General features: G+C 44.0%; 2 protein-coding genes across 5 annotated transcripts in view; both read right to left on the bottom strand.

Moving 5' to 3' along the window:
- The window catches only part of LOC307035547 (glycerophosphodiester phosphodiesterase domain-containing protein 4-like), a 67,646-nt gene extending 57,475 nt beyond the window's left edge, over window positions 1-10,171 (bottom strand). For 2 of the 4 annotated variants that reach the window (XM_079675026.1, XM_079675025.1), the window contains exon 1: window positions 9,967-10,171. In XM_079675026.1, coding sequence (XP_079531152.1) covers window positions 9,967-10,130 — 164 coding nt within the window. In that variant the 5' untranslated portion in view covers window positions 10,131-10,171. The remainder of the gene's footprint in view (window positions 1-9,966) is intronic. The other 2 variants (XM_079675024.1, XM_079675027.1) reach the window with 2 other exon arrangements.
- The window catches only part of LOC307035543 (uncharacterized protein), a 234,091-nt gene extending 210,208 nt beyond the window's left edge, over window positions 1-23,883 (bottom strand). Inside the window, exon 1 of the mRNA XM_079675018.1 lies at window positions 23,694-23,883. The gene's annotated coding sequence lies outside the window, so the exon portion shown is untranslated. The remainder of the gene's footprint in view (window positions 1-23,693) is intronic.
- Between the last annotated feature and the right edge of the window lie 1,530 nt (window positions 23,884-25,413).

Genomic DNA, 25,413 nt, shown 5'->3' with positions numbered 1-25,413 from the left:
AAATAGCAGCTTGTAGCTTGTAACTTCAGGTTCGCACACACAGATAGGAAATTTGTGTGTCCGTATCTCAGACTTTGTGAAACCTCATTGTTGTAAATATCCTTGCACAAAATATTTCTACACCTGCAAAACTTTTTTACACTTGCAAATTATATCTGCAAAAACTTTTCACACACGCACAAAATATTTCTACAGCTGCAAAATGTTTTTACACGAGCAAATTATATCTGTGTGCACAATTTTTTTTTACACATGCACAAAATCTTTTCACATGCGCACAACAGGTGATATACAACTGCAGACTGTGAAATAATTTGTGAATATTATTGACCCTAATTTGATTCCATAAGGGAGCCTCATGTGTCACTCCACGGAGTTCACTCCGTCACGGAGGGGGAGTGTCTAGGGCAGGGTTCCCCAATTATATATTTACCAAAGGGCCAATTTTTTTCAAGCATGACAAGCTAAGGGCCAAAATGTTATGTGTCACTAAAAGTTGTTTTACACTATGTGCAGATGTTACCTCTATTATAATTGTTGTAGTTGTGGCAGTAATAATTAAACAAACCCTGTGTTGAGAGTAAAGGAAAAATGCATCCTTGAAACAAAATTAGACCGAAATCAAACATTTATTAACAATAATAATAAATAAATGCTTTAACAAATACAAATGATTTTGCTGTGGTCTGATGGGGCATAACAATAAAACAAAAATAAAAAACAACAGAGTGAACTCTGATCAAATAGTCAAACAGGTCCACATCCAATTCAGCAAACACTGTAACACACACACACACTGGGAAAGACAGGAAGACAGAGAGAGTTTCAGTTAGTTACTTTTATAATGTCGTACCAAAATACACCACATTATTAGTTTTAACATTTTTAAATATGTGTACCAAATAATATCAGGCTGTAAATAACAAATAGTATTGGTTTTTTTTTACTTTATTTTTTTCTATATTACTTTAATGTTGTATTCAATTTAACCAGTTTGTGGGCTGTTGTTAAAAGCCCTGCATTATCCAATGTTTTTTCTCTATCATATTAATAATTTGTTTTTAAATACGCTGCATAGCGTTTTATTTAGGAAATGAATGTACATATACAATATAACTATAAAATGGTTATTTTTGTGGCACTGTCCAAGATGTGCACTGGAGAGTCTTTTCCTGTCCTGGCTTTTGATAGCATTCATTGAAGAAAATCCTGATTCGCAGATGTATGTTGAGGAGAACATTGTGAGTAGGAACATAGCAATAGCTCTGGTGTTTTTTAAACGAGCTTGGGGAACCACGTTGATCCAAAAGTCACACACTGGTGCATCCTTGTGTTGAGCTTTCAGCGACTCAGAGCTTCCCATCTCTAAGACCTCCATCTGAAGAGCTCCTTCTTCTTTTGGCCTCTCCAGTCCACTGCCCGTCTGCTGACACAGAGAACGGCTGTCTGAGGAAGAGGAGGATGTCACGTGAGATTTTAGGGGAGCTTTCAAATCGCTCCTTGAAGTTTTCTGCCAGTTTTGACACAAAATCCTTCATTACTGGATCTTCCGGCATTTCATTCTTCTCGCAGTGCTCACGCAGACGTGGAAAGTGCAGCTTCCTCCCATGAATATCTCTCTCCAAAAGGTGCAGCTTTGACCGAAAAGCTTCAACCGCCTCGTACATCTCAGCAACAGTGTGGTTCTTGCCTTGCAGCTGCAGGTTAAGGTGATTTAGATGAGACATGATGTCACACAAAAAATTAACATCTGCTATCACCTTGGTGTCAGTTAAAAAGCTCAAAAACTCATGGGCTTTTTGGCTCTGCAGGCTTGATAAGAACGACACCAGTTCATCACGCAGGTCGCACACCCTCTCCAACACACGGCCCTTGCTCAGCCAGCGAACATCGTTGTGTAGTAAGAGATCCTTGTGTTCAGATGACATTTCCTCTAGCAACGATCTAAAAAGGCGATGCTGCAGACTAGAGCTCTCACGCATAAAGTTAACCAGTCTCGTCACAGTATCCATCGTTTCTTTCATTTTTCCACACAGTTTTGCGCACAACACTGATTGGTGAATGATGCAGTGAAATGTCAGAAGCGCCGGGTTAACGGCGGAAAGCCTGCTTACCAAGCCTTTGTGCTTTCCAACCATCGACGGAGCCCCGTCAGTTACAACAGAGAAGATTTGACTCACATTCAAACCATTCTTTTCGAAGAACTGTGTCAGCTCGTGGAAGATTATTTCCCCGGTCGTGTGCCCGGGCAGAGTAAGCAAACACAGCAGCTCTTCCCGGAATATCTTCCCATCAAAAAATCGTACGAACACAGACAGCTGTTCCATGTCGGTTCGGTCACAGGACGATTCTATGGCTAAGGATATAGCCTCTGTTTTCTTCAAATCCGTGAGTAGACTGGAAAAACACTCCTCCGCTAAAACCTCTACTCTTCTGGTTGCCGTGTTAGCCGACAGCGGCACCTGCTTTAATAGCTCAATAACCTTTTTTTGTTGTTTTTCATCATGATTTAAAACTTCACGAGCCATGTCTATCGCACACCGTTTAATTAACTCAGCATCTGCAAACGGCTTCTTGGCTCTAGCAAGCGTCCAAGAGACGTGCAATGAAGCAGCTGATGCGCCCTCTTGTGCGGATGTTGTTTTCGACATTGTGGAAACAGAGTGCTTGTATGATGCAAGCAAACCTGCTATCTTTTGTGTGCGCTGGTCGGATTTCTCTGGATAGTTAGCATTAAAACTGGCAGCATGAATAGAGGTGAAGTGCCGCTTCAGGTTGTCTGATTTGATTACAGCTACATTCTGCATGCAAATCAAACAAGTCGGTTTAGCATTGGCGTGGTCCGGTAAAAAAAAACAATACTTCTCAGTCCAGTCAGTTTTGAACTGACGGTTCTCCTGGTCTAACTTCCTCTTTTTAGCGAATTCCATCCTGGGTTTGAGTTATCCACGGCCCGTTAGTGTCATGTTGTTCAATCGCTGGGCTGGGATGACAGGCGGCTAGCTGGCGAGCTATAGTTTATATGTGTTTGCCGCTATTCCAGGTGGTGACGAGTAAGTCAAGCGCGCGAAGCACGTCTTGCATATGCACGCGATAAGGTCATGGGTCAGGTTTACGAGTGTCGACGGAGGTCAAAATAAAGCGAAACCGCAGACATTTTATTTTATGTTTTTATGTTATAACAAGTGAATGCCAGTAGATCAGCGCGGGCCATGCATTTGCCTCTCGCGGGCCGGATCTGGCCCGCGGGCCGCTAATTGGGGTTGGCTGGTCTAGGGCGTAGTTTGGGATTGGGCCATACACACGCACTTTTTTTGGCCCCCCCAATTCTAAAATGAATCCGGCGCGCCTGGTAGACACAAGTTGGAAGGGGGCACAATAAACCTGACGAGTTTGAATTTCAGTTGATTATGAGTTTATTTTCAATTGATAATTAGCTCACAATAAGTTCACTTTAGTTACTCACACAACTTGACACAAGTCCGGACTTATAAGTCCGGACCTGAACCTGAACCTCTGGACTTGAGTCCGGACCTGAACCTGAATGTGAGTCCAGGTACACAGCACTACCTGGTATACTCGCTCCCGGTAAAAGCTCTGTCCCTCAGAGCTGGGTTTTTGCTCTCTGTAAGGTTCTCTCAGACTTGGTAAATATCTCTCAAATGTCTTGGTTGAATGCTGAGTGAATTTCTTTGTGAAATGAGTGGAATGAATTGAGATGTGTTTGTGAATATTAGGCCCGCCAGCTGTGAGGGATCTTCCTCCGAATTCATGCGGATAGGTATGGGTTTTTGAATGTTAGTACCCGCCATCTCTGTCGGAAAAAAGGTATGGAATTGATGTGAATTGATTAGGTGAATGAAAGCTTGAATGTGCTTTTTATTATCACCGGTCTTTTATGAGGAAATGCCTCTAAATGCCATCGGAAGATTTAAAAATCACAAACTGAATTGGGCAGTTGAAATTAGAATTTTGGTAATAAATGTAAAGCTGTGAATTAAAGTTTCATATTAGAACATGATCACATCATGATAGGTTTTGTATGATTATAATGTTGTAAAGAGAGAAGGTAAAAACCCTGTATTAGTTTGGACCTATTTTTCTTCAAATAAACTGATCCCACCTTTTGGACTGGGACAACTTAAAAGACATCTGCACTCTCCTCTGCCGCTTCAAAGGTAAGATTGCACCCACACTCACACTTAGGTAGGGCCACACCTCATTTACTGATATCAAAATCCTTCGGGATCGCTTAAACAGATTTAAGAGAGTTGTCTGAATGGAAAAAGCAGTTAATTGAACCTGGTTCTTCGGGGAGTTAATAGAGGTGAGATCTTGCTGACGTTGGTGGATCTGAGCCAAGCAGTAGACTTACATAGACTCAATAATTTCGGTTAGGTCAATTAGTAGGTCTGAGTAATTTCCCGAAATAAACTATCAGCTCCTCCCGACTCTTACAATATACACTGCAAAAGAAAAAGAGTAAAAGTAGCCCCCGACTTTTTTTTTTTTTTAAAGTAGCCCCCACCCTAAAAAAGTTTGGTGACCCCTGGTTTAAGTCATGGATCTTTAAAGTTTAACTTCTTCATATGTGTCTAATATTATAGTTCACTTTTCATTCAAGAAGTATGACGCTGCGCTGTCAGTGCGCTTCTCCATGTTTGTGATTGGTCAAATGTTGCTAACCCCGCCCCATTCATGTGAAAATGCACTCAGCCGGACAGAGAAACCCTGGCTTGAGTTACCGAGTTGATAACTATCGTTGTAGAACCGTTTAGCGAGAGCGCGTTTGTTTTGGATTAGGTAAGCCGGGTAACTCAAACATATCCAAGGTATGTTGAACTGGATTCGAATTACAGGCCTCTGGTGGCATGAAGAGGCCATTTCAAAGGCTCACAGTGAAATGTAACTCTTCCCTCAAGAGTGCCTGAACGCACTGTAATAATTAAAGGCCATTACATTCTACAAACATACAAATATTTGTGTGTAGAAACTTCCCTTTGAAGCACACAACAAATGCTTTTATTTTCTCGTGTTTTTCTCTGTTGCATTTCTATATACAGTATATATATATATACATGTATGCATCTGTTTTGTTTCGTCTTTATTATATTTTGATTTCGTTAGTTGAAATGTTTCTGACTGGTGTTCATTCTATAAGGCTGGCGTCACACTGTCCCGAAATTGACACCAGATGGACCGACGAATATGGAGTTGTGAATTTCGCTCGAAGATGGCCCCTGAACTTGGTCAATATGGCGTTATATTTGTGCCTCTATCCTGAGCACGCAATGAAACATGTTGAGCATAGAACATGCTATTGAGCGCGCACTTGAAAATGTTTGAGCACAGAAAAATATATTTTCTCTCATAAAACTCCTGCTCAGTGCGCAAGCAGACCGCTGCATGCGCTCTCTCTCCCTCGCTCGACCTCTCCACCCTGTGCGCGCTTAGCTTTGCCTGCCTGCTCACTCAAGTTGTCACAGCGTTACAAATGTGCCACAAAACCAACCAATCGGAGAACTCGAGAAGGTCAATTCTGATTGGCTGGTCGTCTCCAATCATATCTTCTATCTGAGATACGAGAAGAGAGGGATTTTCGGTTGCCATCAGGCTGTTGACGTTCTAATTACACATCCATCGTTGACATTTACAGGACATGACAGACTCGAATGACGAGAATAGTACGCCACAGTGTCAGGTGAGTTATACATTTCTAGTTTTCTGATATCACGTTATTGTTTGCAATGCCTTTGACGAAACCTTTTATCCGATCGTTTCAGATAAGGGTGAGTTTGCTCGCCGGCAACATAGCTATATGGGTAGTTTAAGCAAACAGCTAACAAACCGTAGCCTAATATTAGCGCTAGTATTAGTCAATATGAAGTCAGATTGAAAAAATTACCCCCAAAATTTCCATTTATACCCATCAGCGCCAGCAGGTAATATTTACCTTATAGAAAATTCACTGATTTTCACGCTATTGATCTTGTGCGAAAACATAAACATGACGTGTTGCTATAGCAACGCCTGTTGTTTACTGCGGCTCCTTATAGATGGATAGAGAGATAGATAGATAGATAGATAGAGAGAGAGAGAAAAGTCTTGTTGCATACGTTCTAAACAGGGTGTAAAATTGGCCTAAAAGACACTTTTAAATGTGCTTGTAACTTGTATTCCAAGATATGTAAAGCTTTGCAGAGATACTTTAAATGGGAAGTTATGTAAAGGACATGTACGTGCAGTTGAGTTTAGAGGAAATAAGCTTAAACATGTTACAAAACAAGTTTATATCCTGATATGAAACCAAATGAGTCCAGCGTGGCAAGTGTAGCAGGGATTGAAACAGACAAGCTCGAGAGATACATAAGAAGGTCATCCGTATAAAGAGAGACTCTCTGTTCTGTGCCATTTCTGGTTATCCCAGTAATGAGGGGGTTAGAGCGAAGCGCAATGGCGAGGGGCTCAATCGCAAGGGCGACAAGCAAAGGACTCAAAGGGCAACCCTGTCTGGTGGACCTATGAAGAGGGAAATATTCCGATTGATTGTTAGTTCTAACGGAGGCCTGAGGCGAGGAGTAAAGCAGTTTAATCCAGATCGTAAACTTTTTCCCAAAGCCAAATTTGTCAAAGGAGTAGAAGAGATAGCCCCACTCCACACGGTCAAAAGCCTTCTCTGCGTCCAGGGATATTAATGCTTCTGGAGCACTAGATGGGTTATAAATTGTATTAAACAACCGTCTTAAATTTAAAAAAAGAGTGTCTATTTTTAATGAAACCTGTTAGGGAGATAACAGAGGGAAGTGTCGACCCAAGGCGCAAAGCTAAGAGTTTAGACCAACCCAGTCTCACAAAAAAATGTGTAATAACTACGTTGGTCCACAACTTGGGAAGTAGTATTTCTACAAAAATGCCTCTGAAATTGTAAGATCCCTACGTTTCTTTTCACCATTCATTCCAATGGCTGGCGTCTATGTCACCTGATCTTCAAATTTGTATCTGCAGAAAAAGAAAACATGGCCGAACTTCGTTTTATTCTCGGTAGAAAATGCCTATTTTAAGGTTGGTTTGGCCATTAAAATGCGTTTTGATGTAATTTGATGCGAGAAATATGAGTTGTTATTTCAGTTTATGTGTGCAGTGGATGTGCATGATCTTTAGTTTGCTAGTTATTACGAAGATTACTTCAGGAAATTGTGTCCATACAACGTTTTCATTGTTACCAAGGTGGTTGCTAGGGACGCTGCTATCAATATTATTTCTGTTATGTTGTGTAACTGTTTAATGGTGTTATCTTTATTGCTACCCCCTTCCCCGTCAATTTATAGTGTTGGTCCACAGCGCAAACGTATTAGTTTAACAACATCCGCATCTAAAATTGTGGCATGGATACGTTATTTTCCCCTGTTCAATTCTCCATTTACTCAACAATAACACATCATTATCCTTGTGTTTATTTATTTGTTTGATTAATAAACACAACTTGGAGTCCGTCAGGACCGAGGGTCGGAGCAGCTAATTTGCTTTAGAGAATATTACACCCGGAAGTAAGTATTCTCTCCGCTTCGCTTGACAAACCCTGTGATAGTCCTCAAGCTCTGTGATTGGATGTTTGAGTGTGCTCCGAGGGTTACGCCGAGCATCGAACAGCACTTGAAATGGGATGGAACCACGGCAGACTGTCCAAAACTGGATTTGAACGGGTCCACCCCGTCCCCCCCTCCCCCACCCCGTCCCCGGAACTACACATGCTGGCTATTGTGTTTCGCAACATGTTCTCTATGGCACGTCTCTACTAGGAATTGTAGTTTTAAAAGACGTTTTCGTATTTCCCATAATAAGAAGCTGCCAGTATTAAACTGTGTACATCCCTGGAGGTTTAGGGGATAGGAAACACTCAAATGTAAAACATATCATTAATAAATGGGTGAACATTGCTTGTGCCCATAATGGGCAGCATTAATATATACCCACATGACAGCTAACGTCAGAAGAGCTTTATTTAACAGCTGGTCTTATGTCTGTGAGCCCTCCTGTTGTCAAGGTTCGGAGGCACATTCGGAGGCACATTTTGCAAATATGGTAGTAGCCATCGATCATCTTAAGATAAGATATACTTTATTGATCCCAAGTTGGAAACATTTGCGTTACATCAGCATGTGTAACAGTTGTAAATATGCAGTGGTGTTTATTTGTAAATCATTTAGTATAATCACACAAATTCTGTGTTTTATATTTAATAATTCTGTGTTCTTTATTTATTGATTGTTCAATACCTGACAAGGTTGGAGATGAAAAACTTGGGTCACAGGTTCCTCAACAGTGCATTACAAGACATCTATCAATATGTGTGTAGACCTCCACCATTAAACTGTCATATTCTGCACATTTGTTATACTATCTACATACATCTTATAAGAGTATAATACATATGTATAATATCAGTTAAAATAAGTGCTTCAACATAGTTAACATTGCTGGAGGTATACACAAATATTGATAGATGTCTTGTAATGCACTGTTGAGGAACCTGCGACCCAAGTTTTTCATTCATTGCATAACTACACCGTTTGTTTATATCATATGCAGTGTTGTGCTAGTTACTGAAAACCAGTAACTAGTTACCATTACTAGTTACTTCATTTCAAAAGTAACTCAGTTGCTTTACTGATCACGTACACCCAAAAGTAACGCGTTACTGTGAACAGTAACGCATTAGTTACTTAAAAGAGGGGGTCCCATTAATGCCCTTATAGCCTTCATTTCAGTACTGTTATTGCATTGGAGAATAATGCAACGTGCTTCGTCCCAGCATGTTGTTTCTGCAGATGTTTCAACATATTTGAATTGCTGTTTTGGGCAGTAGATAGGATCTTTGACCCGCCAAGACACAACTTACCTTTAACTAAAACGTTATTTTCTTTGTGCTCGACAAAATTGAAATAGTGAGAATATCGCCAGGCGGAGAAACTTGAGCTCCGCTGCCGCCATGATAGTCTTGTTAGTAAACACACAAACACGCCCACAGCGTGTCTCCCCATGTGACACAGGAAGTATCTAAGTACATTTACTCAAGTACTGTACTTAAGTACAGTTCTCATCTCTGTTCGCCTCGCTGTTGGCGCCGCTCTGCAACGTCTGGGAGTCGAGACTATATGAACAAAATAACGGAGTAACGCACCATGTAGTAACGGTAACTGAGTTACTGAATTTAAAAAATAACGCGTTAGAGTACTAGTTACTGCCAAAAATAACGGCGTTAATTGTAACGCGTTAGTCCCAACACTGATGATATGTCAATAAACCTTAGAAGATCTTGAAATCTTGAAAGGGATGTGCAAAATAGTCAATATATACAGTCTTTAATTAACTATTAGTAGAGAATAACGAGTAATGAATATACTTTATACAGGGATCCTATTAATATCTAATAATACAAATAATGAAATTCAACAACATGCTTTAACCACTAGGTGTCCCTTTCTATCAGCTGTGCACCTTTATGGTGTAAATACAGCCTATCTCCCAATTGGATCAAATATAAAAGTCAGCCGAATTAGTGTTGATACTACTGATAAGGAGACGTATTGTGTGAAAAGAAATGTAAGATGTTGTTTAATTGCTGATATATTTATGATCCACGTCACGTATTCAGTGTTGGCGGCAGTTCCTCATTGTGAGGATTTGCAGTTCTCCCTCCTTCTCCTCCTCTTTGTTATATGTTTGTTATTGTCTGTCTGTCTGTGTGTCTGTCTTCCTGGCTGGGTGTGGCTGACCCACTTCTGTTTCGCGCCAACTCACCTCCTCAGCTGTGGCTCATCATCAGGATTACTCTAATCACCTTCACCTGCATATATACCCGGTTCCTCCATCCAGTATTTACCAGTTCGTCAGTTAACCACGCTGGTAAACCCGACTTTGGTTAAACAGTTTAGTGCATCTACTCTGTTTGTTTCTGCTACTTACCTGTGATCTCTTTGTCCAGTATCCATCTGCCTACTCCTCTGTCTGCCACGTCCAGCCTCCGACTTCTCGTCTGAGTTTCCTCCGTGCTTCCACGCACACCAGCTCAAACCTTTCTGCTCTCGCCAGCTCTGGATCCCCGGCTCTCCTCGCCTGTGTTCCTCCATGCATCTCCGCACCTCCGCTGGTAACAAATCCTGGCCCGGATTATATGGACATTAATCCCTCCATTATTCTCCGTAGGATTTGTTGGTTTAATAAACCTTTTTACCAACTAAACTCTGTTTCTTCTACCTGGTGTTCAGCATTTGGAGTTCAGTCCTGTAAGCTTGTGAGAGCGTAACACTCATGTTTGTCTAGAAGTCTTCTCATCAGGGCTCTATAAATAGAGAACTACGGCAGATATGTAATATTTAATGCAGCCGAACCGTGTATTACAATGCCGTTATGTGATGACTTTCAAAGAGAAAAGCAAGCACACTCGGAATAAATTATTATTTAGAAAACATGCTTTCGGTCTGTTTCCGGTATTTGTTTATGACGATGTGATGTGAGATGTGAGACTGGGTTGGAGAATTGCACAGGGGAAAATAACGTATCTATGCCACAATTTTAGATACTGATTTTGCAATACGTTTGCGCTGTGGACCAACACTATACATTGAGGGGGAAGGGGGTAGCAATAAAGATAACACCATTAAACAGTTACACAACATAACAGAAATAATATCGATAGCAGCGTCCCTAGCAACCACCTTGGTAACAATGAAAACGTTGAATGGACACAATTTCCTGAAGTAATAACTAGCAAACTAAAGATCATGTACATCCACTGCACACATAATCTGAAATATCAACTCATATTTCTCGCATCAAATTACATCAAGACGCATTTTAATGGCCAAACTAACCTTAAAATAGGCATTTTTCACCGAGAATAAAACGAAGTTCGGCCATGTTTTTTTTTCTGCAGGGAGACATTTGAAGATCACGTGACATAGACGCCAGCCATTGGAATGAATGGTGAAAAAAAACGTAAGGATCTTACAATTTCAGAGGCGTTTTTGTAGAAATACTACAGATGTAGCACTTAATTTCAGACTCCAGCTTACAGCTTCCTGCTTACGACCTGCCTAAGACCAGTATAGAGGAATGTTAAGCCCTCCCACTATTTTCCAAGAGGGCGTTGCCAGATTTTCAATTTCAGGTTTTAACCAGGAGATGGCGCTTCATTCACAAATACAGAAAGACAAGTTTCATGGACTTTCAGTTGTGTTTTGAAGAGCATTTGAACACATCAATATTTTAGATACTATACTAAAGTATATCTAATCTTGTAATTCAAAAATATATAGTCTTTATATATTAAATAATCATAATAATAATGTAAATGTTTACATTACACTTCTTTATTTGTTATGCTCATACTTTTACCTTTACAATCGTTTGCTTTAATATGCAGTATATTTTTTGTATATTTTTGTGTTTGCTTCCTCCTGCTCCCTTTCGGACACATACTGTATGATTTATTATTATTATTAATATGAAGATATTATTAAGATAAGATAAGATGTTACTTTATTGATTGAACATTTTAGTTTAGAATGTGCTGTCCCACAGTAATTCAGAAGGCTCACAGGTCACATTCCGACTATTATTTATTAATTATTATTATTTAAAACAATAGGTGCTTTCACACTATCTACAGTTTGAGTTGTATAGAGGGAGCTCAGTGGCTGAATGGCCAGCGATTAGGTGTTGCGCATTTATCATAGGTGATCAGAGCTAACTGCCTGCCGTCAGATTTCATTTAAAAAACAGATCTGATTTTAAGACTATTTCTGCCCTCATAAAGAATGATAAGAATAAGAATAATGCGTATTGAACTGGTTTCATTAATTAGTGAGTTTATTTAATACTAGAACCGCCAATCGGGTCAATTTGTGTGATGTGTGTTGTGTGTCTGCAATGTAACTTTTTTTCAATAAAATATTAAAGTCTCCCAGTCCGTGACTTTTCCTGAAAGTGTGTTATGTAGCACCCTATGTTGTTAAAAATGGCATTCTAATAGCGGGATTTGACGGGTTTATGTAGGCCTATACAAAAACCTCTGGCGGTTCTAGTGTTGAGTTAATTAGGTACAGTAGAGGCCCTTTTTTATCAGTAACGAATTTAGCAGTTGAACATAAAAGTCAACTAACTGAGGGTAACTTGCAATGACAGTGTTGTGTCTACTGTAAAGGCCCAGATATACCGGCCCGAAATCGGCAGTAAATGGGAGTCGGGCCGAACATGAGCGTGGGCACGCCCTATTCGGAGTGGTGTGCGCCGCACCGTCAGGTCTTTTCTGCCGACTTGACGCCTTTTCTTGCCGATTCAACAGGTTGGAGGTAAACAAATGATTTAAAATGGAAGATGGAACACACACGGACGGCTATTTCACCTCATCGGTTTATAGAGCTCCTGTTCGTTCAGGTTTTCAATGGACGAGAGTGAAAATGGAAAGAAAAACGCAATTTGTTGTTTGTTTATATCACGGAGTCTGTTCTTCTTCTCTGTCTTCCGGTTATTCCGGTTGTTGCCTCTTTTGAATGATGAATACACACTACCGCCACCTGCTGGTAAGGAAAGTTATTGCCACTCATGCATACGCGCAGTTCATACGTGCTCGGCTCGGATTTGCGGTGTGTTCCAGTGCGCGAAGTCGGCAAATACGCAGGAGAGTCCGGCGACGCGACAGTCGGTGTCGGCGTCGGCTGTTTGTAGATGTAGGTGCATTAATAAACAAGGCAAATCAGGCTGTGTCTCAACGCCGTGTATTCACATTAAGCAGGTAATCATACAACTGGGGTAGAGTCACGTGAGGCAGATATATAACACAGGCACAATACGTCCACAGGGTGGAGCTGCAACCTAGCCTAAACCATTCTGTAACATCTCCCTTCCTTTTGTTAAGTAACAACACAGGATCAATACTGCCATTAAACTGTTGACCTTTAAACAGAACATTAATCAAATGATTTCAACAACAAATAGTGCACCTAGCAAAGACACTTCAATAATAGCTGGATCAGAACACATCAGCAATAAACTCAGAACAATCAATCACATTTGTTTTACAATCTCTCCACTTCCTTCCTTTTTTTTTTTCTTTTTTTAAATCTTTATCGTCCATGTGTGTTTGAGTGCGCACAGTCCAAGTGTGTGTGTGTGTGAGTGCGTGTGTGTGTCCTAGAGATCAAGTCTGTCAGGAGGTCTAATCAGCCGTCCGCTCCGGGAGAAGGCCCGGCCCTGTAACTCACGGCATGGTGTACCCCCAGTCTGCGGGGAAGACCGCGACGACCTCGGGGGTGATGGCCTTGGAGACTCCTCGGGGACGCAGACGACCTCTCTGGCGCTCCCCCCACTCGCAGGCTGCTCCGGGGCCGATTCTGGGAGAACTGACGGCTGGAGAAGGGCCGCCTCTGCTGGTTGAAGATCAACCCTGTTGCGCCGATACGTGGTCCCCTCCACACCGACCAGATAGGACCGGAGTCCCAACTGCTGAAGGCACACACCTCTCCTCCATCGGCCTGTCCTGTCTCCTGGGAGCGGCTTCATCCGTATGGGCTGGCCGACGTTCAGCTCCGGCAGATCCTTGGCAGATCTGTCATATGTCAGCTTTGCTGCTTGATGTTTCACTTTCAGCTTGTCAGGAACACCCGTGACGACCTGAGGCACCAGTAGCTGGTCGGCCACAGGGAGAAGGGTTCTCAGTCTCCGCGACATAAGCCGCTGTGCTGGGCTGCAATGCATACCCTCAGTGGGCGTATTTCTCCAATGCAATATGGCCCTCCAGGGGTCCTCTTTGGCACGGTCTGCCCTTCTGCACAGGCTCTTTACAATTTTCACTGCTGACTCCGCTTTGCCATTAGCCTTTGGGTGCCTCGGTGAGGACATGACATGCTCAAAACCCCACTCTCTCGCAAACGCCCGGAACTCTCCACCGGCAAACTGGCCTCCACCATCAGAAATGGCCCTGTCTGGGACACCGTAGCGTGCAAACTGTGCCTTGCATCTACGGATCGTGGTGTCCGCTGATAGGTCAGGGAGCAGGTCGATCTCCCAAAAGTCAGAATAATGGTCCACCACGAGCAAGAAGTTCTGTGCTGCGTAGCTGTACAGATCCATGCTTACTAGCTGCCAGGGACGTGTGGGGAGCGGGTGTGACATCATAGTCTCTTTCTGTTGTTCGTGTGCATACTCATTGCACACAGAGCACTTTTGCACATAATCCTTGACTTCCCCTTGCATACCGGGCCAGTAAAGTGTATCACGGGCCTGCCTGTAGCACGCCTCGCCCCCCACGTGGTTGTAGTGGATCCGTCTCAGCATTTCCGGGCGCATAGCTTTTGGAATGATGACGCGCTGACTCCTGAAGAGCACGCCATCCTGTGCACTTATCTCATCTCTGACGGCCCAGTAGTCCCTGACGGCTACAGGGGTCTCCTCTTTGTGTCCTGGCCATCCCTCCAGCACGACAGACTTAAGTTTTTGAAGACACACATCCTCCTCAGTGTGTGTCCGAATCTGTGCCAGGCGTTGGCTGCTGACATTTAAATAGTCTGCCTGCTGAATGGCCGCCGTGTCACACTGCTCCTGCTGCATGCTGCAGACCATTTCACGTTGGTACAGTGTGTCTGTTCTCTGTGGCGGGGTGGTGGCTCTGCTGAGCGTGTCACTTATGTACATCTCAGGGCCTGGCTTGTATACCACCGCAAGGCAGTAATTCTGAAGTGTGAGGAGCATGCTCTGAAGGCGCTTTGGCGCACTGAGGAGGGATGCTCAGGCACTCCTTTTCAATCTGTGCATAATTTTGCTCTGTTTGGGTCAATGCCCGGGAGGCGAATGCGACAGGCTGTCCCCCTTGAAGCAAGCAGCAGCCCAGACCCGCCTGACTGGAGTCGCTCTGTACGGTGACTGGCTTGCGGACGTCATAGTACCTTAGGACTGGCACCGCCGTGACCAGTGCCTTTATTTCCTTCATGGCGGCATCATGTTTGGGCAGCCAGTGCCACATCACATCCTTGTCCAGCAGTCTCCTCAGCGGCTCACATACCGCTGACAAGCGTGGCATGAATCTGGACAGATAGTTCACAAATCCGACACACCGCTGGACCCCTTTTGCGTCTGTGGGGTTTGGCATGTCCAGCACCGCCCTGACTTTGTCAGGGTCAGCCTTGAGGCCCTCCGCGGACAGTATGTGGCCGTGGAAGCGGACCTCCTTCACTCGGAACTGCAGCTTTTTCAGGCCCAGTCTCAGCTTTACTTCCCTGCATCTGTCCATCAGAGCGATGAGGTTTGTGTCATGGTCGCGATTGGCCTCATCCTCTGTGTCCCCACAGCCGACTACAAGGATGTCATCAGCTATGGGCTCAATCCCTGTCAAGCCAGCCAGCAGCTCATGCTGCTTCCTTTGATACAGCTCCGGGGCAACTGACACACCGAAAGGAAGTTTCAGCCAGCGTTTCCTACCCCACGGTGTCCAGAATGTTGTCATCAGGCTGCTTTCTTCATCCAAGCGGCACTGCAGGAATGCATCACGTGCATCCACCAGGGTGAATATACGTGCCTTTGGCAGCTTATACAACACGTCATCTAAAGTGGGCATAAGGTAGTGGGACCGTTTCAGAGCACGGTTGAGATGCTTCGGGTCAATGCATAGTCTCAATTTGTCTGGCTTTTTTACTATGACTAGATTGCTAATCCAGTCCGTGGGTTGAGTGACTGTGGTCAAGTGTCCCTCCTCTTCATATCGATCAAGCTGAGCCTTAACAGCTGCCTTGAGGGCCACTGGAACGTTCCTGGGAGCACACTGCACCGGTGTCACAGTGCTGTCCAGCTCAAAGTGAATATCACCAGGCAGAGACTCAACAGGGCTGGTGAACACGTCGTGGTAGGTGCTGACAAGACACTCCTTGGTCAGGTCTCCCTTCCTGCAGTGCTCCACCTTATTCAGCTCCTCAGGAATGGTGAAGCGTATCAGACCAAGTCTCTCACATGTCTCACCCGAAAGCAAGGGCCTCTGGCCAGTATGCACGATCTCAAAGTCCAGTCTGTGCGTCTTACCCCTAATGACGCATTGTGTGCTGTACACACCTAATGAGCTCATCCACTCACTGTTGTATAGTTTTAATCTGGTGAGACTCTTCAGAAGAGGCGTTCTAGACGCCAGTCTCGTCTTGTCCTTGATGCTCATCACATTGCAAGTGGCTCCAGAGTCGAGCTGGCACCTCTGAACCCCACTTTGCAGTGGCAGGTTGACAAACCACTTTTTACCTTGAGTGTTCACAGCCCCCACGCTCTCCGCTGTGTACACGTCTCTCTCATCGCTGTCCTCCAGTTCCCCTGGCAACGGGTCATCCACAGCATTCAACTGGCGTGCCTGCTGGCCTCTTTTCATGCATACTTTTGCAAAATGGTTAGCAGTGCCACACGAGCGGCACGATTTACCAAAAGCAGGGCACAGGTCCCGCCCACGCTTGTGCCGTGTGCCACAGTACTTGCATTCGCCAGCGTTTCTCATGCTCTGTGGTTGTGCAGATGTGTTGGTGGACTTGGATGGCCTGCTGGCAGACCTCCGTCCATATCGCTGTCCTTGTGTGGCATTAACGCTGTCTCCAGGTCCAGAGCTGCCCAGTGACATGGTTTTTAACTTGCTGTCCATGACCTCGGCTGCACGGCAAATTTTAATGGCCTCGTCCAATTTAAGGTCCTTTTCCCTTAGTAAACGACGTCTAGCACCCTCGTCAGTTATCCCGAGAACAAGCCTGTCCCTTATGAGTTCATCTTTTAAAGCTCCGTATTCACAAGAGGCAGCCTTTTCCCTCAGCCTGGTAGCAAACGCATCCAAGAGCTCTCCATCCTCTTGTTTAAGGTTGCCAAAAACGTACCTCTCAAAGATTACGTTCTTTGCGGGCGTGAAGTATTGCTCCAGTGCCACCAGTATATCACCCGCATCCTTTTGTTGGTCCGCGGTGAGTCCCAGGTTGTGTTTGTAAACATGGCGGCAGTCGTTCCCCATTAGCCTCCTTAGCGCAGCTGCTTGTACCGGCTTTTCTTTCTCGCTGAGCCCGGTCGCAAGCAGATAATCCTCAAATTCTGCTCGAAAGCTCACCCAGTTGCCGTGGATGTCCCCCGCCATCTTCATAGGCTCCGGAGGTGGGATGCTGGATGCCATTGTTCCAACGTGACGCTAATGCTAACAGGCTAACTGAAACTGCTAAACCTCACCAAAACAAATAAATGCACGCCGTCTCAGCGACGGACAGTAGCATGCAATCCACAGCTGGGTCCTATTTGAGCTTCTGACACCATGTTTGTAGATGTAGGTGCATTAATAAACAAGGCAAATCAGGCTGTGTCTCAACGCCGTGTATTCACATTAAGCAGGTAATCATACAACTGGGGTAGAGTCACGTGAGGCAGATATATATATAACACAGGCACAATACGTCCACAGGGTGGAGCTGCAACCTAGCCTAAACCATTCTGTAACATCGGCGACTTCCCAGGTGACTGGCCGGTGTATCTGGGCCTTAAGCTTGTCACTCAGAGTAACCTACAGTTAATTTAGCTGCTGGAGAAGAAAGATCATGGGGGAGGGGGGGAGAGAGCTGTGGTTGATGGGCCATTAGTTGTGTAAATACACAGCTGAGAGCTGCCGTTTCATTCAGACTGTTTAAAAAACGGTAACAACGGACTATTTTTCAAGATCAAGATCCCTCCGCTACGCTTTGGGATCCTGATCTGCCGACGAGGCTCCATTAAAATATAAATATTTTTAGTGAATTACTGAGTTTAGGCACGTTAATAACGTTTTAATGAAGTTGAATACAGTATATTCATATTTGTCAGTGATTTCATGTTATTTCATGTAGATCTGCAACAAAAATATTTTTGGGGTATGGGGGGGTTTGGGACCCGGAGTAATCTGCGGCCGTGAGCTGTTATGTGCCATCATGACACGCATGGTGTTCTTTTTTTATATATTATAATGAAGTGCGAGCTGTGTGCTTGAGTCTTCCTGCCTGTCGGCTCTGCTCATGGTGGATGTATAATAAGGCTCTGCTGCTCCGAGATGATGGTCTAGCTTCAACAGCTACATTACCTACGGGTGCGTTCGTTAATATTAACTGTGCGTCCGGAGTCACTGTGGCACAGACTGGACCGCTGGTGAACAGCTGTTAGAACGGGCCGTTCAGGTGTTCAGAGCAGAGCTCCCTGTCGGAGCGGCAGAGCGTGATGTGAACTGAAAAGGTTTTCTGTGGCAATATTATTTAAGGAATCGTTGCATATATTGTCACTATCTGCTAACGTTAGCTTTAGCCTTCTATTTCTAATAGTTTTTTTCAGAGGCTATAAACAGAGGTGGTATATATATATATAGGCTATATATATATATATATATATATATATATATATATATATATATATATTGTACTTGAGTAAAAGTAGAAGCACTCAGATCTTGTACTAGAATAAAAGTAGAAGTACTCAGATCTTGTACTTGAGTAAAAGTAGAAGCACTCAGGTCTTGTACTTGAGTAAAAGTAGAAGCACACAGATCTTGTAGAGTAAAAGTAGAAGTACTCAGGTCTTGTACTTGAGTAAAAGTAGAAGTACTCAGGTCTTGTAATTGAGTAAAAGTAGAAGTACTCAGATCTTGTACTTGAGTAAAAGTAGAAGTACCAGAGTGTAGTAATACTCTGTTACAGTAAAAGTCCTGCATTCAAAATGTTCCTCAAGTGAAAGTAGAAAAGTATTTTCATCCAAATATAGTGAAAGTAGAGACAGTAAAAGTAGTCATTGTGCAGATTGGTCCATTTCAGAATAATATATATGATATGTTTTATAATGATTGATCATGAAAGTGTTCTCAAAGCTGGTAAAGCTGCAGCTAGTTTGAATGACTTTGTATACTGCAGGGTAGCTTGTGGATTTACTCCAGGTGGAACTAAAGTCTGATTTAACACTTGATTATATTTCACATCATTCATCCACATGTGTAAAGTAACTAAAGGTATTAAATACATGGGGTGGAGTAGAAGTACACCATGTACCTCTGAACTATAGTGGAGTAGAACAAAGTAGCAAAACATTGAAATACTTAAATAAAGTACAAGTATCTCAAAATTGTGCCCAAGTATAGTACTTGTTGAGTTTATGAACTTAGTTACTTTACACCATGTAGCTATAAAGATAGAAAGACTAAGCCTTGCACAGAGGCATGAAAATACATTTTCAAAATGCTCAACAGTGCCGCCAAAATTATAAACTGACTGCTCCACAATTAAAATAAATGCTTTTATATATTTCTATTAGATGTGACTCTTTGGCGTTTCTGTTATTATTAACACTGCTGCTTTAGTTGTTCTGACTGCTAAAATCCTCTGTTATTCCTCATTTTAAAGCCGATATTCCGTGGGGTGGGGGAGCCGGGGGCTCGGATCCTTGTCACCTTTTTCATACAGATGAGTTTGCATCCCAAAGCCTCAGTCACCTTAATTCATGTAATAAAAACCTCTCAGGTCAGTAACACTCAAAGCTACATGTGCAATACCATGATCAGCTATGTTACTATTTATAATGTTATTGTTGTTACATCCGAAGATGTACATTGGAATGATTTCTTAACTTACAGTAGACTATTTTTTACAATGTGTGTTGGAAGGATTTATTAAATTACTATGAATATTGTCATTGTTGAAGGCTTTTAGAGAAGGATGAACTATAAGCCTGAATTACATAACATTTTATACCTAAAAACGTAAAACCCACAATAAATAAATCACAATTATTGTAGTTATTTTTACCTCCCGTATTGCTTTCAACCCACCAGCTTTTATGGTGTTGTTACGTCACTAACTGTAAGCTTCTCACATACAGTCTATGGTCACTCAGAGTAGCCTACAGTTAATTTAGCTGCTGGAGAAGAAAGATCAGGGGGGGAGGGGGGGAGAGCTGTGGTTGATGGGCCATTAGTTGTGTAAATACACAGCTGAGAGCTGCATTCAGACTGTTTAAAAAACGGTAACAATGGACTATTTTTCTTAGCGGATGCATGTCAATTTAAATCAATACATACAACAATTTTTTAAATCAATAAAAACATTTTCTAAATCCATAAAAGCATTTAAATTAATTTTGGGGGTCATGTCGTTACTTTGTTGAGAATGTGGCCATGTAATAAGCGGGATAATTTGCAGCGACTTGTTCCTTATGGGGAAAATAGCACCCGTCATGCAGATGAGGATCCCTCCGCTACGCTTTGGGATCCTGATCGACCGACGAAGCTCCATAATTTTTTTTTTTTTTTTGTGAATTACTGAGTTTAGGCACGTTAATAACGTTTTAATGAGGTTGAATACAGTATATTCATATGTGTCAGTGATTTCATGTCAATTCGACGAACATAAACATAAATGATCGTGGTGAAGATGATGATTAAATTAGGATTACAAATCGAGAGCCGGGCTGCATTTCCTCCCGTTCGTTTTTTTCGACTAAACAACATTATTTTGTTAAATAACAACATGGTGATGTTTTGTAAATGATTACATGTCTCTTATTTAGCACAGAGTATGATATCCGTGACATATGGATCTTAACAAAGTTCCGCTGTACATCCAGCGTACTGTATCTGACTTTATTTCACATGAGCTCCAGTGTGGAACCCCACTGCACCCCCTGGTGGATCAATGATCCATTGCAGCTGGCTTCATTATAATTATATTTATCTATCACGGGGGCGGTCTCAAGTCAAGCTGGAGGTTTTCCCTTGAGCGAGGGCAGATCACGTACCAATCACGGCCCTCGCGTTTCAAACTGTCTGAAATGAATCGCTACTTCTGTAAGTCCCAAGTTGTGGACCAACGTAGTTATTACACGTTTTTTTGTGAGACTGGGTTGTTTAGACAGTAGTTTGAAGTCTACATTCAGCAAGCTTATTGGACGAAACGAGGCACAGGACAAAGGGTCCTTATTCTTCTTCAAAATGAGGGAAATCAAGGCCTGAGTGAGAAAAAAAAAATGTTGAAGTGAAATGCATCAATCTGGTGCACTTTGAGCACAACATGAATTTATGGATACAGCTCTCAACACTCAGATGAAAGGGAGCTGTATACTTCGCGTCGGGCCGAACCACGGCCCTTAGCTGTGGTATAATGAGCATATACCACGGCCTGAAGTGAGCTTTTGCTTTTATTAAACGGTTACCAAGTGTGGCAATATGAAAGAAAAATACACACTCTAATTTAAATAGTTTAGTAAATAATGATGTTCAAAATAAAATACTCCCTCCGTTGCCTTCTGCACGAAACATGCGAGGTGGTTGCATAGCCGGCCCGACCCATTAAGCGACATAAGCGGCCGCTTAGGGCCCCGCAGCCACTAAGGGGCCCCCTAGCAAAAAAATGTTTTTCATTTAATTAAAAAAATAAAATAAATCTCAGTACACCGTCGCCTTGATAAGTATCTTTAATTAATTGTGTTAATATGCCTTGATTGCCTACTCTCAAAGTAATGTATTATATTATTGAGTCAATAATATAATACATTAACCGTGCTTTACCTGAACCTCATCATGACACAAGAGAGGACGGCAGGATTGTAATTGCCCGTGTTCAGTGAATGCAACAGAGGCAAGACACCAGACCAACCAGAGAGTTGAATGGAAATAAACATCTGTCTTACTGGCTGACAGGTACCTATCCTGTGAGCTGTGACAATGTTTAAAATAAACTGTCAGTCGGACTCAGACTTTTTGAAGATGGACATAAGAAAACATTTTCTTAAAAAGTACGACAATTCTCAAGTAGTGGCTCACACAACAGCCCCAGAGCCACCACTTGAGCCAGGTAAACAAGGTATGTAAGTCAGTAAACTTCCAAGTTATGCAAACATGTAAGCAAAGCATAAATTACAGCAACGTTGACGTTACTTTGAATCGCGGAGGTAAGCTAAACCATTAGCAAGTAGCTATAGCTAGCCAGATATATTAAATAAACACTTTGTCATATCATCTAAATGTAATGTTTTTTAGCGTTACCTGGTGATTTCAAAGAAAGCTCTCTGGTAAATGTTGACTTACTGTTCGACATGAAGCTAGAAGCTACCTTACAGTACACAGTTGATCCTGAGTCCTGTCAGTTAAAGTGTTTCACAGTTAGCTTAGCTAAGCATCAACCGAGCACTGAAATATATGGATGTTATGTGACAGTATTTCTGAGAAAAAGTCAGCTGAAATGGTGGCATAGTTGCCACTGCTTTACATGTCAACAGCATGTTTGAACGTATTTGCAGCAGTAAATGTGGCTGTTTGGCCACTGACTTTGCCATAACAACACCTGAATTTAAATTTGCAACCTCTTTTTGTGACAGATTTTTGCAAGAAATTATAATTCTTCTGAATGATATATCTATTGACAGCTAGTTTCTATGTGAACATTATGAGATGGACAGCCAGAGAGAATAAACGAAAAACAGTTATGAAATACTATATGACAAAACAAGAATACAGTTTAAGTGATTTGTAAAATATCCATAAAGAAAAATCTGTTTACAGTTCTGTTTCATATGGGTGTTGAGAGATGTATCCATCCATCCATCTTCTCCCGCTTATCCGTGGTCGGGTCGCGGAGGTAGCAGTTCCAGAAGAGAGCCCCAAACTTTGTTTTCCCTGGCCACATCAACCAGCTCTGACTGGGGGATCCCAAGGCGCTCCCAGGCCAGCGAAGAGATATAATCCCTCAACCTGGTCCTAGGCCTACCCCTTGGTCACTTCCCAGCTGGACGTGCCTGGAACACCTCCCTAGGGAGGCGCCCAGGTAGCATCCTAACTAGGTGACGCGAAGGAGGAGCGGTTCAACTCTGAGTCCCTCCCGGATGACCGAACTTCTCACCTTATCCCTAAGGGAGACACCAGCCACCCTGCGGAGAAAACCCATCTCGGCCGCTTGTACCCGCGATCTCGTTCTTTTGGTCATGACCCATCCTTCATGACCATAGGTGAGGGTAGGAACGAAAATGGCACGGTAGACAGAGAGCTTTGCCTTCTGGTTCGGCTCCCTTTTCGTCACAACGGTGCGGTAAAGCGACTGCAGTACCGCTCCCGCTGCTCCGATTCTCCAACCCATCTCAAGCTCGTTTGTTCCCTCACTCGAGAACAAGACCCCGAGATACTTGAACTCCTTCACTTGGGGTAAGGACTCATTCCCTACTTGGAGTGGACAGTCCATCGGTTTCCTGCTGATAACCATGGCCTCAGATTTTGCCTCATCCCAGCTGCTTCACACTCGGTGGCGAACCGATCCAGTGAGTGCTGAAGGTCGCAGACCAATGAAGCCATCAGAACCACATCATCTGCAAAAAGCAGTGGTGCAATCCTTAGTCCACCGAACCGCAGACCCCCTCCCCCACAACTACGCCTCGAAATCCAATCCATGTATATTACAAACAGGATTGGTGACAAAGCGCAGCCCTGGCGGAGGCCAACCCTCACCTGAAATGGGTCCGACTTACTGCCGAGGACCCGGACACAGCTCTCGCTTTGGGAGTACAGAGATTGGATGGCCCTGAGTAGAGACCCCCTCACCCCATACTCCCGCAGCCCCTCCCACAGTGACTCCCTGGGAACCCAGTCATACGCCTTCTCCAAGTCTACAAAACACATGTAGACTGAATAAGCGTACTCCCAGGCCCCCTCCAGGACCCTTGCGAGAGTAAAAAGCTGATCCGTCGTTCCACGACCAGGACGGAATCCGCATTGTTCCTCCTCAATCTGAGGTTCGACAATCGGCCTGACCCTCCTTTCGAGTACCTTAGAGTAAACTTTCCCGGGGAGGCTGAGTAGTGTGATGCCTCTGTAATTGGCACACACCCTCTGATCCCCCTTTTTAAAAAGGGGAATCACCACCCCGGTGTGCCACTCCTTTGGTACTGTTTCCGACTTCCACGCAACGTTGATGAGACATGTCAACCATGACAGTCCCTCAACACCCAGAGCCTTCAGCATTTCGGGGCGGATTTCATCCACCCCCGGGGCATTGCCACTGTGAAGTTGTTTGACGACCTCAGGCACCTCCCCCCGGGAGATTGGTGTCGATCCCCCGTCATACTCCAGCTCTGCATCTAACATAGAGGGCGGAGTTGTCGGGTTCAGGAGTTCCTCAAAGTGCTCCTTCCAACGCCCTAACACTCCATCAGTTGAGGTCAACAATGTCCCATCCTTACTGTACACAGCTTGGATGGTTCCCTGCTTCCCCCTCCTGAGGTGTCGGACAGTTTTCCAGAACAACTTTGGTGCCGCCCGAAAGTCCTTTTCCATGTCTTCTCCGAACTTCTCCCACACCCGCTGCTTTGCCCCGGCTACGGCTGAGGCTGCTGCCCTTCGGGCCTGTCGGTACCTTGCAGTGCCTCGGGAGTCCCCCGGGATAACAAATCCCTGAAGGCCTCCTTCTTCAGTCGGACGGCTTCCCTGACCACCAGTGTCCACCAGGGGGTTCGAGGGTTACCGCCCCTTGAGGCACCTAGGACCTTGAGACCACAGCTCCCCGCCGCGGCTTCGGCAATAGAGGCTTTGAACACCGACCACTCTGGTTCAATGTCCCCAACCTCCACAGGAATGCCCGAAAAGCTCCGCCGGAGGTGTGAGTTGAAGGCCTCTTGAACTTGAGCCTCCTCCAGACGTTCCCAGTTCACCCGAACTACACGTTTGGGCTTACCAGGTCTATCCAGAGGCTTCCCCCGCCACTCGACCCAACTCACCACCAGATGGTGATCAGTTGACAACTCCGCCCCTCTCTTTACCCGAGTGTCCAAAACATACGGCCTCAGGTCCGATGATACGATAACGAAATCGATCATGGACCTTCTGCCTAGGGTGCTCTGGTACCACGTACACTTATGAGCATCCTTATGTTCGAACATGGTGCTTGTTATGGCCAATCCATGACTAGCACAGAAGTCCAGTAACAAACCACCACTCCGGTTCAGATCAGGGGAGCCGTTCCTCCCAATCACTCCCGTCCAAGTGTCTCCATCATTGCCCACATGTGCGTTGAAGTCTCCCAGCAAGATTAAAGAGTCCCTTTCAGGACCCCCATACAGGACTCTTTCCAGGGTCTCCAAGAAGGCCGTATACTCTGAACTGCTGTTGGGTGCATAAGCACACACAACAGTCAGAGTTTTCCCCCACATAACCCGCAGGCGTAGGGAGGCAGCCCTCTCGTCCAGTGGGGTAAACTCCAACAACGAAGCACCCAACCGGGGACTTGTGAGTATCCCCACACCCGCCCGGCGCCTCACACCTTGAGCAACTCCGGAGAAGAATAGAGTCCAACCCCTATCCAGAAGTAAGGTTCCAGAGCCGACGCTGTGCGTAGTGGTGAGCCCAACAAGATCCAACTGGTA

The sequence above is a fragment of the Notothenia rossii genome (assembly GCF_949606895.1).
Source record: "Notothenia rossii genome assembly, chromosome: 4".
Classification (NCBI taxonomy): Eukaryota; Metazoa; Chordata; class Actinopteri; order Perciformes; family Nototheniidae; genus Notothenia; species Notothenia rossii.
The sequence above is the reverse complement of the archived record's forward strand: the minus strand, read 5'-3'. Positions and strand labels throughout refer to the sequence as shown.